The following is a 14,056-nucleotide window of genomic DNA, read 5'->3' as shown; positions in this document are numbered from 1 at the left end:
CACACACCAAGCACACACTAGGGCCAATTTAGAACCGCCAATCCACCTAACCTGCATGTCTTTGGACTGTGGGAGGAAACCGGAGCACCCGGAGGAAACCCACGCAGACACGGGGAGAACATGCAAACTCCACGCAGGGAGGACCCGGGAAGCCAACCCAGGTCCCCAGGTCTCCCAACTGCGAGGCAGCAGCGCCACCAAGAACACTATTATCGTCAATCCTTATTTTTCATAAAGCACTTTTCAAATAATCAGAAGTACTACCATAATCCAATTGGTAATATAATATTCAGTCATTATTTAATATTATACTTTTCACAGTGAGTGGCCTGGTGCTGTCTAATAAGTTAAGTGTCCTAGGATTGATACTCATGTCTTATCGTGTTCTCTTCGGTGTTTACACATTTATTGCATCTTCTTTAGTTTTTCTCCAAGTACTTTGATTTTTCCCGCTAGTAGGCCCTAAGATGACTGTGGCACTGTCCATAGAAAGCTCTTGCCTTACTCCCAGTTTTGCCAGGGTTGGTTACAGCCTCAAAAACCCAGAATTTTATTAATGTAGAGATGTTGCTTTATGTTGTTTCAAAGACAAACCTGCATGAGATTGTTTTTTTTTTAATTTCCTGTACATTGTTTGCTTATTGTTGTGGAGACTGGCAAGCATTTACAAATAGCGGACACTTTTCCAGTGGTACAAAATGAGCTGCATGGATTTAAGCAGAAACAAGGAGACCAAAGCAGAATAAATGACATTTTGTGCAAGAAGCTCTAACAGGCCCTAACACTAGCCGAAAAAAGGCCACAGGGATTCCATTCACGAACAACATTGAGAATCTGCCTAAAGTAAAACTAGTTCCTAAAGAGCAAGTGAAAACTCCACAGAGGTGAAAAAGTAACAGGCAGAACAGACTTAAACAAAAACAAACAGCAATACAAATGCCGTCAAAAAAGTGCTGCCATATACGCAACGTGGGAAAGCAAAAAACAAATTAGTTAAAGTGGAGTCTTGTTTCCAGATGAAGAGCTGTCACTGTCTTAGGTCTGTTAAAAATGTAAGACATCTAGCCAAGCAATACACAAACGCAAAGTACAAAGGTAAGCTAGCATAAAACGCAGCCATCTAGCAATTATAGGATTGTGTGAGACATACACACCAATGTTTCTTACAATAAAAGAACAATAATGACCAACTGGAAATTGAAGCATGAAAGGATATGTTGATTAGCGTTAGTACCTTTTTGTATTTTACTCACAATTCACAAAAAACAAATATCACCAAGTCCCTTGCTTTTAAGTATTGATATCCTGCCAACATCTTTGACGCATGTTTGCTTTCTCAGGTTTGGAAAGAACATAGCACTTACCTGGGAGACCATTTCACCTTTCAGGCTTAACCATCTAAGAAAATTTCAAATAGAAAATATTTTAAAAATATGAAGTTTGTTTTGATGTTTCTTAGCAGTGTACTAATTAGACCAGGAATCTTAGGTATGGCATGAGCAATTCATGTAATCTTTTACCGCTGGGTCTTTTGCCTTTAGGAATAAACCATACATCGGATTGAGTCTTTTATGCAAAAAAATGAACAACTTCAACTTGTCTGCATGGTTTACTTTTCCCTACAGTTCTTCAATCAAGTTAGGAGTCAGATCGTCAGCACTAGGGTGTTGTACTGTATTAGCCATTATGGATGTAGTGAGAAATCAAGCAAAATGACACCTTTTATTGGCTAACTAAAAAGATTACAATATACAAGCTTTCGAGGCAACAGGCCCCTTCTTCAGGCAAGATGTCAGATCCTCAACATTTAGATTTTGGGAATAGGTAGGTTTGATCTTTACAGAGAGTTAGGATTAAGATTAGAAGGACTAAACCAAATAGTGACCGAAAAGAGAAATAAAAGTTCAGGTTTTGATAAAAGCCAAGTGGGAATCACAATGCAAGCTAAAATGTAAAGTTTGCTAGGATTTTGTCCGTTCACTGCCCCCATGTAGGATTTTCTTTATGTTTGTTTATTTTATGTTTATTAATTTTTAATGTAATGATTCCCTTCCGATTCGTTTCCTGTTTTGTCTCTTGTCTGCTGGGGTCATCTGGGGACTATTTAAAGACATCTGTTGCCCCAGCATCTTTGCTATGGAATGAGTTCTTATAACTGTACTCTTAGCTCCCTTCTGTTCTTTCCTAGAATCTGAACCTTGCATTCTTTTGGTTTTTGAATTTGGCTTTGTTATTAGAATTTTGGATTTGCATGCCTTTTTGTTTTGTAATTAATTAACTTATTTTGTTCCTTTGTTTTCCTTAGTTTTAAATTGTTGTTGGTATTTTTAAATCAGACAGTTGTATTTTTAGCATAATTAAACATTTTGATTGAGCAAAGTGTTTTGGTAGTACTTCATGTCTGAGTGATATAATAATATATAAATATATAGCTATATACCTTTACAAAAGTTCAAATTGTCTAACAGCTCAGTTTATAAAAAAATAATCATTATACCACTTATTTAAACTTTGAGTGGCAGAGACAAAATGTGTTAGGCCATGAAAACTTGTGTTTTTTCAGCTTGGGTCCAACTACTACACCGAAATGGAAAGGTGAAAACAAACCATTCTTGGAAATTCACTTCATATTCCTAAAAAAAAACCTCTTACTAATCTCCTCTTAGAACCAAAAGAAAAAAAACAGTTTTTTACAAACAAAGTTTCTGCAGTAGCACAACTCGCAGTTGCTCTTTTGATTGCATCAATGACTGATATCTGAAGTGCCAAATAAAAATAAAACATAAAAGCAACAAAAGAAGGTTACTTTAATATCTACAAAATATATTCATTACACAATTAAATCTCTTGAACAACAGGACACAGAATTATGACAGCATGTTGGTCTTGTGTTGGTTTAGAAACACCTTATAAGAAATGACTTCATTAACAGCTTAATTTAACATATTCAGTTCTTTCTTCCTTGATTCATGACTGACACCTTCTAGTGCTTTCATTTTTGTAGTCTTTATTTGCTGGTCTTTCTCTATTGCTGTTGTGTCATTTAGTTAGTTCTGATTGACTGTGGTAGATTCACTAAATCCAAATCCAAAAATCTAAAGAATGAAAACCCTGTAATTATAAAGGGAATAAAACCTCAGGACTTTCTGTCTTGTGACCGTTGTTCTGGGATGGGATCCAGACTCCCTAAACCGCATACAACAAATGGATGGAATTGTGAGAGGCAAAGTTTACGTGTCATCAACATCTTGCCATACACTGGTTCCCATTTGTGCCAGTTGGTAGTCTCCAATTAACTTTTGTGAGTGAGTGTGTTTGTAAGTTTGCCCTGCAATGGTCTCATAGCACTTTTCATGCCATGTACCTGGTCAGGTCCTCATGACCTTTTATTAGTATCCTTTTAAAATAGAATTTTTTTGGTTTCTAATGCATTTTTGTAATTTTTCTTTATTGTTCAGGGCACCGGACATTATATATTGGAGTTCATGTGCCACTTGGTGGAAGAAAAAGCCACAGAAGACATAGACATCGTGGGCATAAACATCGGAAACGAGACAAAGAACGTGATTCGAGTACTGAAGATGGAAGAGAATCTCCAGCCTACGGTTGGTACCTCTGAAATCTGAATAAATCAGATACCATGGGGGTCTAGGCAGTTCAATAAAGCACACCCCACCAAACAGTAATAGAACTCCTTTTTACTTTTATGTCAGAACATAACAGAAGTTTTATAGGCCATTCAACTCCACAAAGTGCAGTGGATTCAGAAAGTATTCAGAGCCCTTCTGTTTTTGCACATGTTGTTATGTTGCAGCCAGGGCCGTCTAATCAGCATTATAGGCTCCCGGGCAAAGCAGTGCACTGGGGCTCCTACCTACACAACCACTAAGCAAGTCACAACATACATAGATTAGCATGGGGCCCCCAGGCAACTGCCCAGCATGTCCATGCGTTAAGATGGCCCTGGTTGCAGCCATATGCTAAAATTGTTTAAATTATTTTTTCCCCACATCAAACCACACTCAATACTTCAGAGTGACAGGGTTTTAAAAATTTATTAAAAGTGAAAAAAATGAAATATGACATTGACAAGTATTCAGACCCTTTGCTCTCACCCTCGAAATTTGTCTCAGCACAATCCCATTCTATTGATCATCGTTGAGATGTTTCTACACTTTGTTTGAGTCCACCTGTGGGATTTTCGACAGATTGGACTGATTAGGATAGACACTCACATGTGTAGAAGATGCCACATTTGAAAATGTGTGTCAGAGCCAAAACCAAGACATGAAGTTGAAGGCAGGATTGTGTTGAGGCACAGGTCTGTGGAATGATACACAAAAGTTCCCGCAGCATTGAAGGTTCCCAAGAGCACAGTGACATCCATAATTCTTAAATAAAAGAAGTTTATAACAACCATGACTCTTTCTGGAGCTGTCCACCTTCTCAAATGGAGCAATCAAATGAGAAGGGCCATGGTAATAGTGGTGACCAAGAACCTAAAGTTTATTCTGACTTAGCTCTAGAAAACCTGTCTGGAGATGTAAGAAACTTCCAGAAGAACAACCATTGCTTCAACACTCCATTAATGTGTGCTTTGTGACAGAGTGGCCAGACATAAACCTCTTCTCAGTAACAGACACATGGAAGCCCACTTGGAGTTTGCAAAAAGGTGAATAAAGGACTCCCAGACTGTGAGAAGCAAGATTCCCTGGTCTGATGAAACAAAGATTTGTGTCGTGTCTGGAAGAATACCAGGCACCACTTATCCTCAGTGAGCATGGTGGTGGCAGCATCATGTGTGGAGATGTTTTTCAGCAGCAGGATCTGGGAGATTAGATAGGGTTGAGGAAAAGCTGAATGGAGCAAAATACAGACATATCCTTAATGAAAACCTGCTTCAGGTTACTTTGGACCTCAGACTGGCCTGAAGGTTCGTCTTCCAAGATGATAGTGACCCTAAGCACAAAGGAGTGGTCTAGGAACAACATTGGGAATGTCCTTGACTTGTTCAGCCAGCGTCTGGACTTAAATACAATTGAACCTCTCTAGAGACCTGAAAACAGCATTCCACTGATGGTCTCCATCCAGCCTGACCGAGCTTGAGGGATCTACACAGAAGAATGGCAGAAAAACCCCAAATCCAGTTGTGTGAAGCTTGTCACGTCAAACCCAAGGAGATTTCAGGCCGTAATCACTGCCAAAGTGCTAAGGAAAGGGTTTAAATGTGGCAATGTGATATTTAAGTTTTTTATTTTAAATAAATACTGTATGCAACATTTTTAAATCCTCTTTTCACCTTGTCATTCTGGGATATTGATTATTGTTTAATGAGGTGAACAAGTGAATAGAAACAATTTTAGTATGAAGCTGCAGCATAAACAAATGAGAAAAAAGTGAAGTTATCTGAAAAGACTTTTTAAGCCCATTGTACTTCAATTCCAATTCATCCAACTTTTTCAAAATATCCTCAAGTCAAAATATGAAGGTCCCCCAAAGTACTTCTCTGAGCTTTGCCATTTACTAACTTATTCTGTGTGTCTGTGGTTCTCCTGTGAAAAAAAATACTTTCTCATTTTTTGCAAAATTGTTATATTTTACACAATTAATTCTGGTTCTTTTACTCTTGGGTATTGCTGTTGGCTACTCATCCAAGGTTGACAGACCTTTTTACGTTTTTATCACAAGAACAACACCCTCAGGGCTGCATGGTACCTCACCATGATTTTTGTTTTATTTTACTGATTTTCCTCTTATAACCTTACCATCAATATATTCTCACTTTTACAATTTATTTTGTATTCTGATATTTCAAAGCTAGGTTGAGGCCTGTTTTCTCTGTATCCATATTACTAACCGAGAATGCTAAACCGGATGATGGACGCAGGCACATCCGGCAATGGGCCGTAGCTGCAAAAAGACGTACTGCGCAGGCGCAAAAAGAGTCCGCGAGGGTCGGCTGAGGAGCCGAGAAAGGCGGATAGAAGAGGGCGAGAGAGGCGGATGAGGGGCCGCGAGAGGCGGACAAGACCACAGAAAAAAGGAGTGAGCACAGGAAAAATTGAGAAATGAGGCGCAAAGAGCACCGAAAAAAGGAAACGGCACATAAAAAAGTATTCAAACGCAAGCAAAGCACGAAACACATTGCACACGAAACTAAAGGTACTTTTATGAGGAGGAGATTTTAGACAGTGATTAGCTATTCTTCCAGATGCCATGCACTCAGCTATTGTTCAGTGCACCTTAAAATACGCAGACAATTGGCATTGCTTTCAAAAGATACAGTTAGTAAAAAAGATACGATGTCCAGAACCAGATCATAACAATTGCTTATTACAAGTGAGAGATGGTACACTCACCAATACAGCTGGACTTCAGGCACATATTATTACAATTCCTCAAGCCTTTATCTGCGACAACTTAGTTACAGAGACATTTGGAACAGCAATCTCATTAGACCAAATGCCGCTTTTAACACAACGCACTATATTATGTCCAAAAAATATTAATATGGAAAACATTAATACCCAAGTCATTCCATTACTTCCTGGAGAGACACAACTCTTTCTAAGCTCTGACAAACTTGACTCTGATCACAACAATAACCATCTTAAATGACCTTACAAGTTCTGAGCTGGAATTACCTTTTACACTTAAACGGCGTGTACAAAGAAATTTTCAAATAAACCTTTACACTGTGCCACACACTTTATTGTTTGCTTTCTATTTGCATCATCTACACCGTCACACTATTCTATATCTCATTCATACATCACGCTCTTTGTCATTCCCAACACCAGGGGTTGGCGAGCGAAGCGAGCAGGGGGCAGAGCCCCCTAGTATACATATAAATGTTTTCAGCCTCTTTGGAAAACTAATGAAATGGCATTAGTTGTAATTTTTCCATTTGGCTACTGAAACCTTCATTCTGATCTTGATGGTCTTATGATTTTATTTCCATTTATAATTCTTTACTGCTTTTTGGAGGGATATCTCTACATCATTATTTATGAATTGCAGTTTTTGGAACACTGAATCCAATTCTGATGTTAGTTTTCTGTTTAGCTTTCATTTTAATATTTTATTTTTTTCCAACTCCATTTTGATTTTATGGTTGCTGCCATTTTGTGATTATTGTTGTTATGGCGTTGTTATGCTCACACAAAGCTCTTCAGTTTCACACAGTTACATATAGTTGTTATTTTACTCTTGGGTTTTGCTGTTGGCTACTCATCCAAGGTTGATGGAGCTTCTTGAGTCTTTATCACCTAAACAGCACTTTTTAGCACTTTCACCTTTTTAGCATGTTCACTTTCTCTTTATCCGTGTTTGATGGATAATCCTTATGACACTCAGCACATTCTTTACTTACATTAATTTTCATGGCATTCAATTTTGATGTCAATATTTTGATCTTCTGTGTTCTGCTATGACAATGGATTGGCTTGATTTCCTGGTTGAAGTACTTAACGTGTTTCCTGACTTTGTTTTATCTTCTGATCCTCAATTCAAATTATTTCTCCAGAATAATTTGAACAGAGCAAATGGTGTTCAGACTAGTTCTACTAAAGCTTAAGTAATCCATCTGAAATAACTCACCATTGTTGACCATTTAATAGCTTTTCTTCTTTTTGTGTCATTAAGGATCTGATATGTGTTGTGACTGGTATTTCTTTAAATATTTGTTTAATTTTCTGTGACCTTTTGGGACACAATTTGCATCCTTTCTGCATTCATGACCTTAGAGAATTAGTTTATGTTGTTTATCTATCTATCTATCTATCTATCTATTATCTATCTATCTATCTATCTATCTATCTATCTATCTATCTATCTATCTATCTATCTATCTATCTATCTATCTATCTATCTATCTATCTATCATGTTCCTTTAAAATGTTTGGAATTTTTATCATGTTGTAATGCAAAGACATTTTGTTTGCTTATGGACACCACCATTTCAGAGTTCCAGTGTGCCCATTGCTCTGATAATGCATCCCACAATCCTCTGGGAGTGGGCGACACCTGACAACATAAACACAATGGTATTTAGGGCATGGTGTACAACTCTGAATCAGCCTAGATTTAAATATGAAGAACTATACATGAGATTTATTTTTTTTAGTAACTTCTGAGTTTTTAAACCTCAGCTTTGTTATTTAGAACTTTGATTTCCATATTTCAACAACAGATTGCTTTGGTCTTTTTGGTAATGGATTCAGCACAATACTTTTGACCACATGTTTTTCTCCTGATCTTTTATTAAAGATCTTTCTTTTTATCATTTGAGATACAATAGTATGTTTATAGGCTAACTAGTTAATGTGTTTTAGATTGACCAGATCTCCAAATGTGTATTGAATAGTAAAAATTCCTATGACTGTACTATGACTTTGTTTTAACTGAGAAGTTTGATAGCATCTGAGATCAAAAGGGTACATCTTCCATAGATGGCTATGGAATTTCACAAATCATAAGTCAAACAAAAATTTAAACTTCAATTCACTTCATACTGCGTTACATGTCAGCCCATAAGATAAGGTCACATTACCTGCTTTTGTGAACAAAGGCTTCAAAAAGACATAATTATACCTGGAAATATTTAACCAGCTTAAGAAAATGAGAAATTGTATTAAAGCCCAATTGTGTATTCATTGAGCATAAAAAAATAATTCTTGCAATATTTGCTGCACCAGCAGAATGCAATATAAAAAATGAAAAGTAAGTCAAGTCAAGTTGGGGAGCATACACTGGTACAGTGTGTTGCCACACCCACTACACAACGAAACAACTTGGGATCCCAGTTTGCAACCCCCCAGGCAGATACGCGGTCCAGTCCCACCCTCCGGAAATGACCCTCTATCTGCCGCAGCCAGGTGTTACGTAGGCGACCCCTTGGCCTGATCCAGCCACTCGGGTCCCCAACAACAAGGATCTTACGATCACCCTCAGGGGAAACGTGCCACATGGCCGTAGTGCGGTAACTGACGTTCCCTCACAATGCAGGTAATGTGCCTCATTCGGGACTCCATGAGCAACCGCTCATTCGACACAAAGTCAAACCAATGGTACCCAAGGATTTTCTGGAAAGACACAGTACCAGAGGAGTCCAGTCTTCGTCTCAGGTCACTGGATAGCGTCCATGTCTCGCAACCATATAGAAAGACAGGAAGCACCAGGTATCTAAAGACTTGGACCTTCGTCCTTTTGCATAAATATCGGGAGCACCACACACCCCTTTCCAGCGACCTCATGACCCCACATCCTCTCCCATAGGAAGAGTCACCAGAGACATGAATGTCACTGCCGAGGTAAGTAAACCTCTCAACAAGGTCGACACTCTCTCCGAAAACAGACACACTGCTGATGGCTGTGCCCAAGCGGTCATTAAAGGCCTGGATCTTGGTTTTTCTCCAGGACACTCGCAAGCCCAGACACTCAGACTCCTCGCTCAGTCTCTCGAGAGCCCCGATCAGAGCCTCCATTGACTCCGTGAAGATCACAGCATCGTCAGCAAAGTCAAGATCCGTGAATCTTTCTTCACCAACAGATGCCCCACAGCCGCTGGACCCCACGAATTTGCCCAACACCCAGTCCATATAAGCATTGAACAGAGTAGGAGCAAGAACACACCCTTGACAAACCCCAGAATCAACTGGGAAAAACACAGAGGTTCTGCCTCCACTCTGCACAGCACTCACAGTACCACAGTATCCCTCGAACCCTCAGGATGTCCCACAGGGCAGCTCGATCAACTGAGTCGAACGCTTTGTGAAAATCGACAAAGGTTGCAAAGAAACTCTGACGATATTCACGTTTGCGCTCCATGAGAACCCTCAGTGCCAGGATGTGGTCGATAGTAGACTTCTTAGCCGTAAACCCAGGCTCTTCCAGTCGCTGGTAGGTGAGCAAGTGATCACGGATCCTATTGAGGATGACCCTAGCAAGGACCTTACCCGGCACTGAGAGCAGTGTTATGCCCCTGTAGTTGCTGCAATCCAGGCCATCACTCTTCCCTTTCTAGATAGGGACGACAAGTCCAGTTTTCCAGTCAGTTGGGATGATGCCGGTCTCCCAAATGGAAGCAAAGATTGCTTGCAATGCCAGGAGGACAGTCTTACCACCAGCCTGGAGAAGTTCACCCCGGATACCACAGATCCCTGCTGTCTTCCCCCATACCCCAACCCTCAGCTGGTTCACCACCTGTGCAATCTCAGTGAGGTTGGGTGGTTCACAGCTAGTTGGAGGACCAGCCTCAAGAACTGTGAACCCAGAGATATCCAATGTCCTAGCCGGAGGATCAGCTTTGAACAACTGCTCAAAGTAGCCAGCCCAGCGGGGTCACAACTGCAGTGTCATCTGTAAGGACCTTTCCATCAGCTGCCCTGACTGCGAATCTCCAAGAAACAGATTTAGATGTGCGTAATGCTTCAGTTCCTCTGTTAGCAGGATGTCGGTTGCTAGACCACAGATGGTGTGTCACTTGCTCACAGATTCCTCTAACAAATGCCTCTTTATCTGCCCTCAGAGACCTCGCAGCCGTCCTTCTCAGTTCCCGGTACAGACCAGAGTTGCTATTGAGCCATGCGCTGCGACTCCTCTTAATGATATCCAGGGTGCCCTGTGAGATGAAACACCTCCTTCTGGGAACACCAGTAACATCAACACAGCCCTCAGCAACCTTCAGGGTCTTGCCACAGAAGGTCTCCCACATCACATTAAGATCGGCAGTCGTACCGAAATCTGAAAATTCCTCACACAAACTGCGTGCAAACTCATTTGAAACAGCCTGGTCTTGGAGTCTGGCCAAGTCCAGGCTCATTTTCCTAGTAGGTGGTAACCTGCTGGACCTAAGATGGATCCTAAGAGTAGCAACAACAAGTCTGTGGTCAGAATTCACAACTGGGCACTTCTGTAGACCCTGCAGTTTTGCAAGAGCCTCCAGCGTCTGCCTACGAGGATGTGATCGATCTCCTTCACCGCACCACAAGTATTGGAGTACCAAGTCCAACGATGCGGTTCAGAGTGCTGGAACCAGGATCCAGTGATTCGCAGCCCCTGACCTTTTGCAAAGTCAAGGAACATGGAGCCACATTCACCACGGTCACCAGACCCATGGGGACTGTGACAATCCTCATAGCCAGCCCTGTCAGTGCCAGTGGCTGCATTGAAGTCACCCATGACCAGAGGAGTGTCACCTCGTGGGCACCCATCAACCACCAAGCGAAGCTGCAAATAAAATGTCTCCCTCGCCGAGACATCACTCACCGTGGTTGGAGCATACACTGAGACAACAGACAAGGCACCCAGGAAGTGCCGTAGTCTGAGTCTCATAATACACTTGTTGAAAGGAGTGACATCGGACACCATTGGAAGAAGCCAATCTGCTACAGCAACAGCTACTCCCTGAGTATGACAGCCATCAGACCGACCAGACCAATAAAAGGTGTAAGCAAATGACAAATTTTTATATCAAGCCATTAAATCTTGCTATCATTATTGTAAGATTGTACATTCCTTCATCTTTATTGTTTTTAAAGCTTTACTGATGTTGTTCTCTCAGGCGGGGGTTGAATTCTGGTTTGTTAAGTTTGATTTGATTGTATGTAATGTTATTTTCTTTGTTGTACAAGTTAGACTTTACCATATGGAATGTTATTTTCTTCAAATAAAATCAATAATAAAAAACGAAAGAAAAATAAACAAAGTTAACATCCACCTTTTGGGCCAAAAGCAGAAAGAGAACTTTGTTGGTGACTTTTAATGGCAGCTCCTTATAGTGGCTTGTCCATCTAGCAAATGACGCCTCCTTCTGGGCAGAGTCAGGTGCCCTCACTGGACGGTTTCTCGGTGCTGCTGGGAGAGAAGGAGAAGACCATGTTAGTGAAAGCACCTCCTCTTGTCTCAGCAGGTTATTATAAACCTGAACAGAGCACATAAGGGGATCATCTGACATGCATATGTGACACCTTCCACAGTGCACCATTACCATTGTGTTCTTATGTGCAGTAAACCTTCCACCTTGAAGAGGCCACAGCCTCCACTTGATCTGAGAATGTTGACATTGCTGTTGGCTGAATTGGGTTTTGGTGCTGCCACAGCTGAGAATCATCTTTAAGCAGCCTACATATTCCCCCCATTTTCATGTGAATTTCTTTTCGGGTTACATTCACACTAGTATGTTTTAATTTAAAAATGATGTCTTTAAATAAAAACAATCCCTTTTATACCAACAGCAGTATACCTACCAACTGTCAGATCCAAAGTTTTTTTTTTTAATTTTCTTCCATTTTAGTTATTCTGGTGTGTGTTCAAGTCTATCTATCTATCTATCTATCTATCTATCTATCTATCTATCTATCTATCTATCTATCTATCTATCTATCTATCTATCTATCTATCTATCTATCTATCTATCTATCTACACTAGAGTTTTCATATCATTTATGAAAGTGTCTCCACTCACACTAAGATGACCGAAGAATCATATGAAATAGACGTTCACCTACACTGGGCATGCACACATTGGTGGAAAAATCCTTAAAGGGATGGTAATGGCTGATAAATTATTTGGCTTTTAACATTCAAACTGTACAAAATGAAATTTAGATGCATACAGGTAAGCAACGCTACAAGCACTATGGAAAGAAACTTCTCTATATCAGCTATGTTGGAATGTTTTTTCGTCTGTGAAGGGTAACCAATCAGAGAAGTAGACTTTGTTTGTAATGAGCAGCACCCAATCAGGGAAGGGCTACATAATAACCACAAACAAATCAGAGTGTGACTAGAGGCTGCGTTTTCAAAATGTCCAAGTTTTCACCCATCCTCAATGCAATACCGAGCTGTTGTTTCCAGAATACAACTCTTAACAAAAACATAGTAGTGTGGATGCAGCCTTAGGCTCACTGACAGCTTTCATTTCCCTAACTAAGGGTGTGTACATGACATGATACCCACACCTCCCTGCCATTCTTTGCTGTAGGCATAGACCCTGTGGAACTTTGCAGTCCAAAAAAGAAAAAAGACTTGGAAAAGAATGGCATTATTATTAATAAGCACTTTTCATTTTATTCATTTCTATACAATGCGTACTAATTAAGCTCATTAAAATGCAGACTTTTAAAGCAAAACTATTTTTCCTTGTGAGCCTGCCAGACACGGCAATGTAGGTGGGGTACAACCAGATCTTTATGTAATCATAAAATAACAGTACCATTTTATATCCTAGAGTCGTGCATTTTTACCTTACAGCTGCAGTCTGACGCAGATACCCCTTTTTGGAATTTAGTGACATATTTAGGTTCCTGGTATTTGTGCCTTTTTCTTATATGCTGGTTCATTTCCATTTCATTTTTATTTTCACACAAATATTTCTCCAGATTCAGTTTTTTTTTTTTTTTTGTGATACTTCCAATAATGAATAATGTGAAGTGCAGTGCAGGCATGTCAGTTTCACTGAAGATGGTGGGACATTATGGAAAAGAAGATGGACTAAACCATACAACACTACTGGTTCAAAACACATTTCTGATTGAAAATAAAATGGAGTACTCTTGAGGATCAGAGCTTCTCTTTCTTGTTCTAGTTTTAAATCTGTTTTGATTTAAAGCTTTCTTAAGAGTATTTCTTTATAATATTTGTGTTTTAGATTTTATTTTGATGTTTTAAATGGAGAATACCCGTTCTCCACAAGTGTAATAATAGTAATGGTTCCAAATATATAAAATAAAAGTGCATTTTGCAATTTATTTTAAGCAAGTACAGGCAAACTTTAAACATCCTCAGCTTTCCTACCAGCTCCAGACTCCTCTCATATCTGATATGAAATGGGTTTCAGTTTTGTCCTAAGGCCGAGCCTTTCCACAGGCACCAGAGTAGGGATCTTACCAGCGTTAAGAACAGACCGCTTGATTGTAACCAGTCAGGCTTCAAGAGAGGCCATGCAATGGAAATGGCACTACTTAGCGTCAACATGTTACAGCTGACTAGAACTACGAACCTATCATCTGTTCTCATCCTGCTAGATCTTTCCTTATCCTCTGATATGGGGAGG

General features: G+C 39.9%; 1 protein-coding gene across 5 annotated transcripts in view; it reads left to right on the top strand.

The window, feature by feature from the left end:
* LOC114655426 (sodium-driven chloride bicarbonate exchanger-like) overlaps nucleotides 1–14,056 on the top strand; it is a 326,186-nt gene that overhangs the window by 163,728 nt on the left and 148,402 nt on the right. For all 5 annotated transcript variants that reach the window (XM_051930577.1, XM_028806403.2, XM_028806404.2 and 2 more), the window contains one exon: nucleotides 3,459–3,605. In XM_051930577.1, coding sequence (XP_051786537.1) covers nucleotides 3,459–3,605 — 147 coding nt within the window. The remainder of the gene's footprint in view (nucleotides 1–3,458; nucleotides 3,606–14,056) is intronic.

This window comes from Erpetoichthys calabaricus, chromosome 8 (assembly GCF_900747795.2).
Source record: "Erpetoichthys calabaricus chromosome 8, fErpCal1.3, whole genome shotgun sequence".
NCBI lineage: Eukaryota > Metazoa > Chordata > Cladistia > Polypteriformes > Polypteridae > Erpetoichthys > Erpetoichthys calabaricus.
This window is presented reverse-complemented; position numbering and strand designations above follow the sequence as displayed.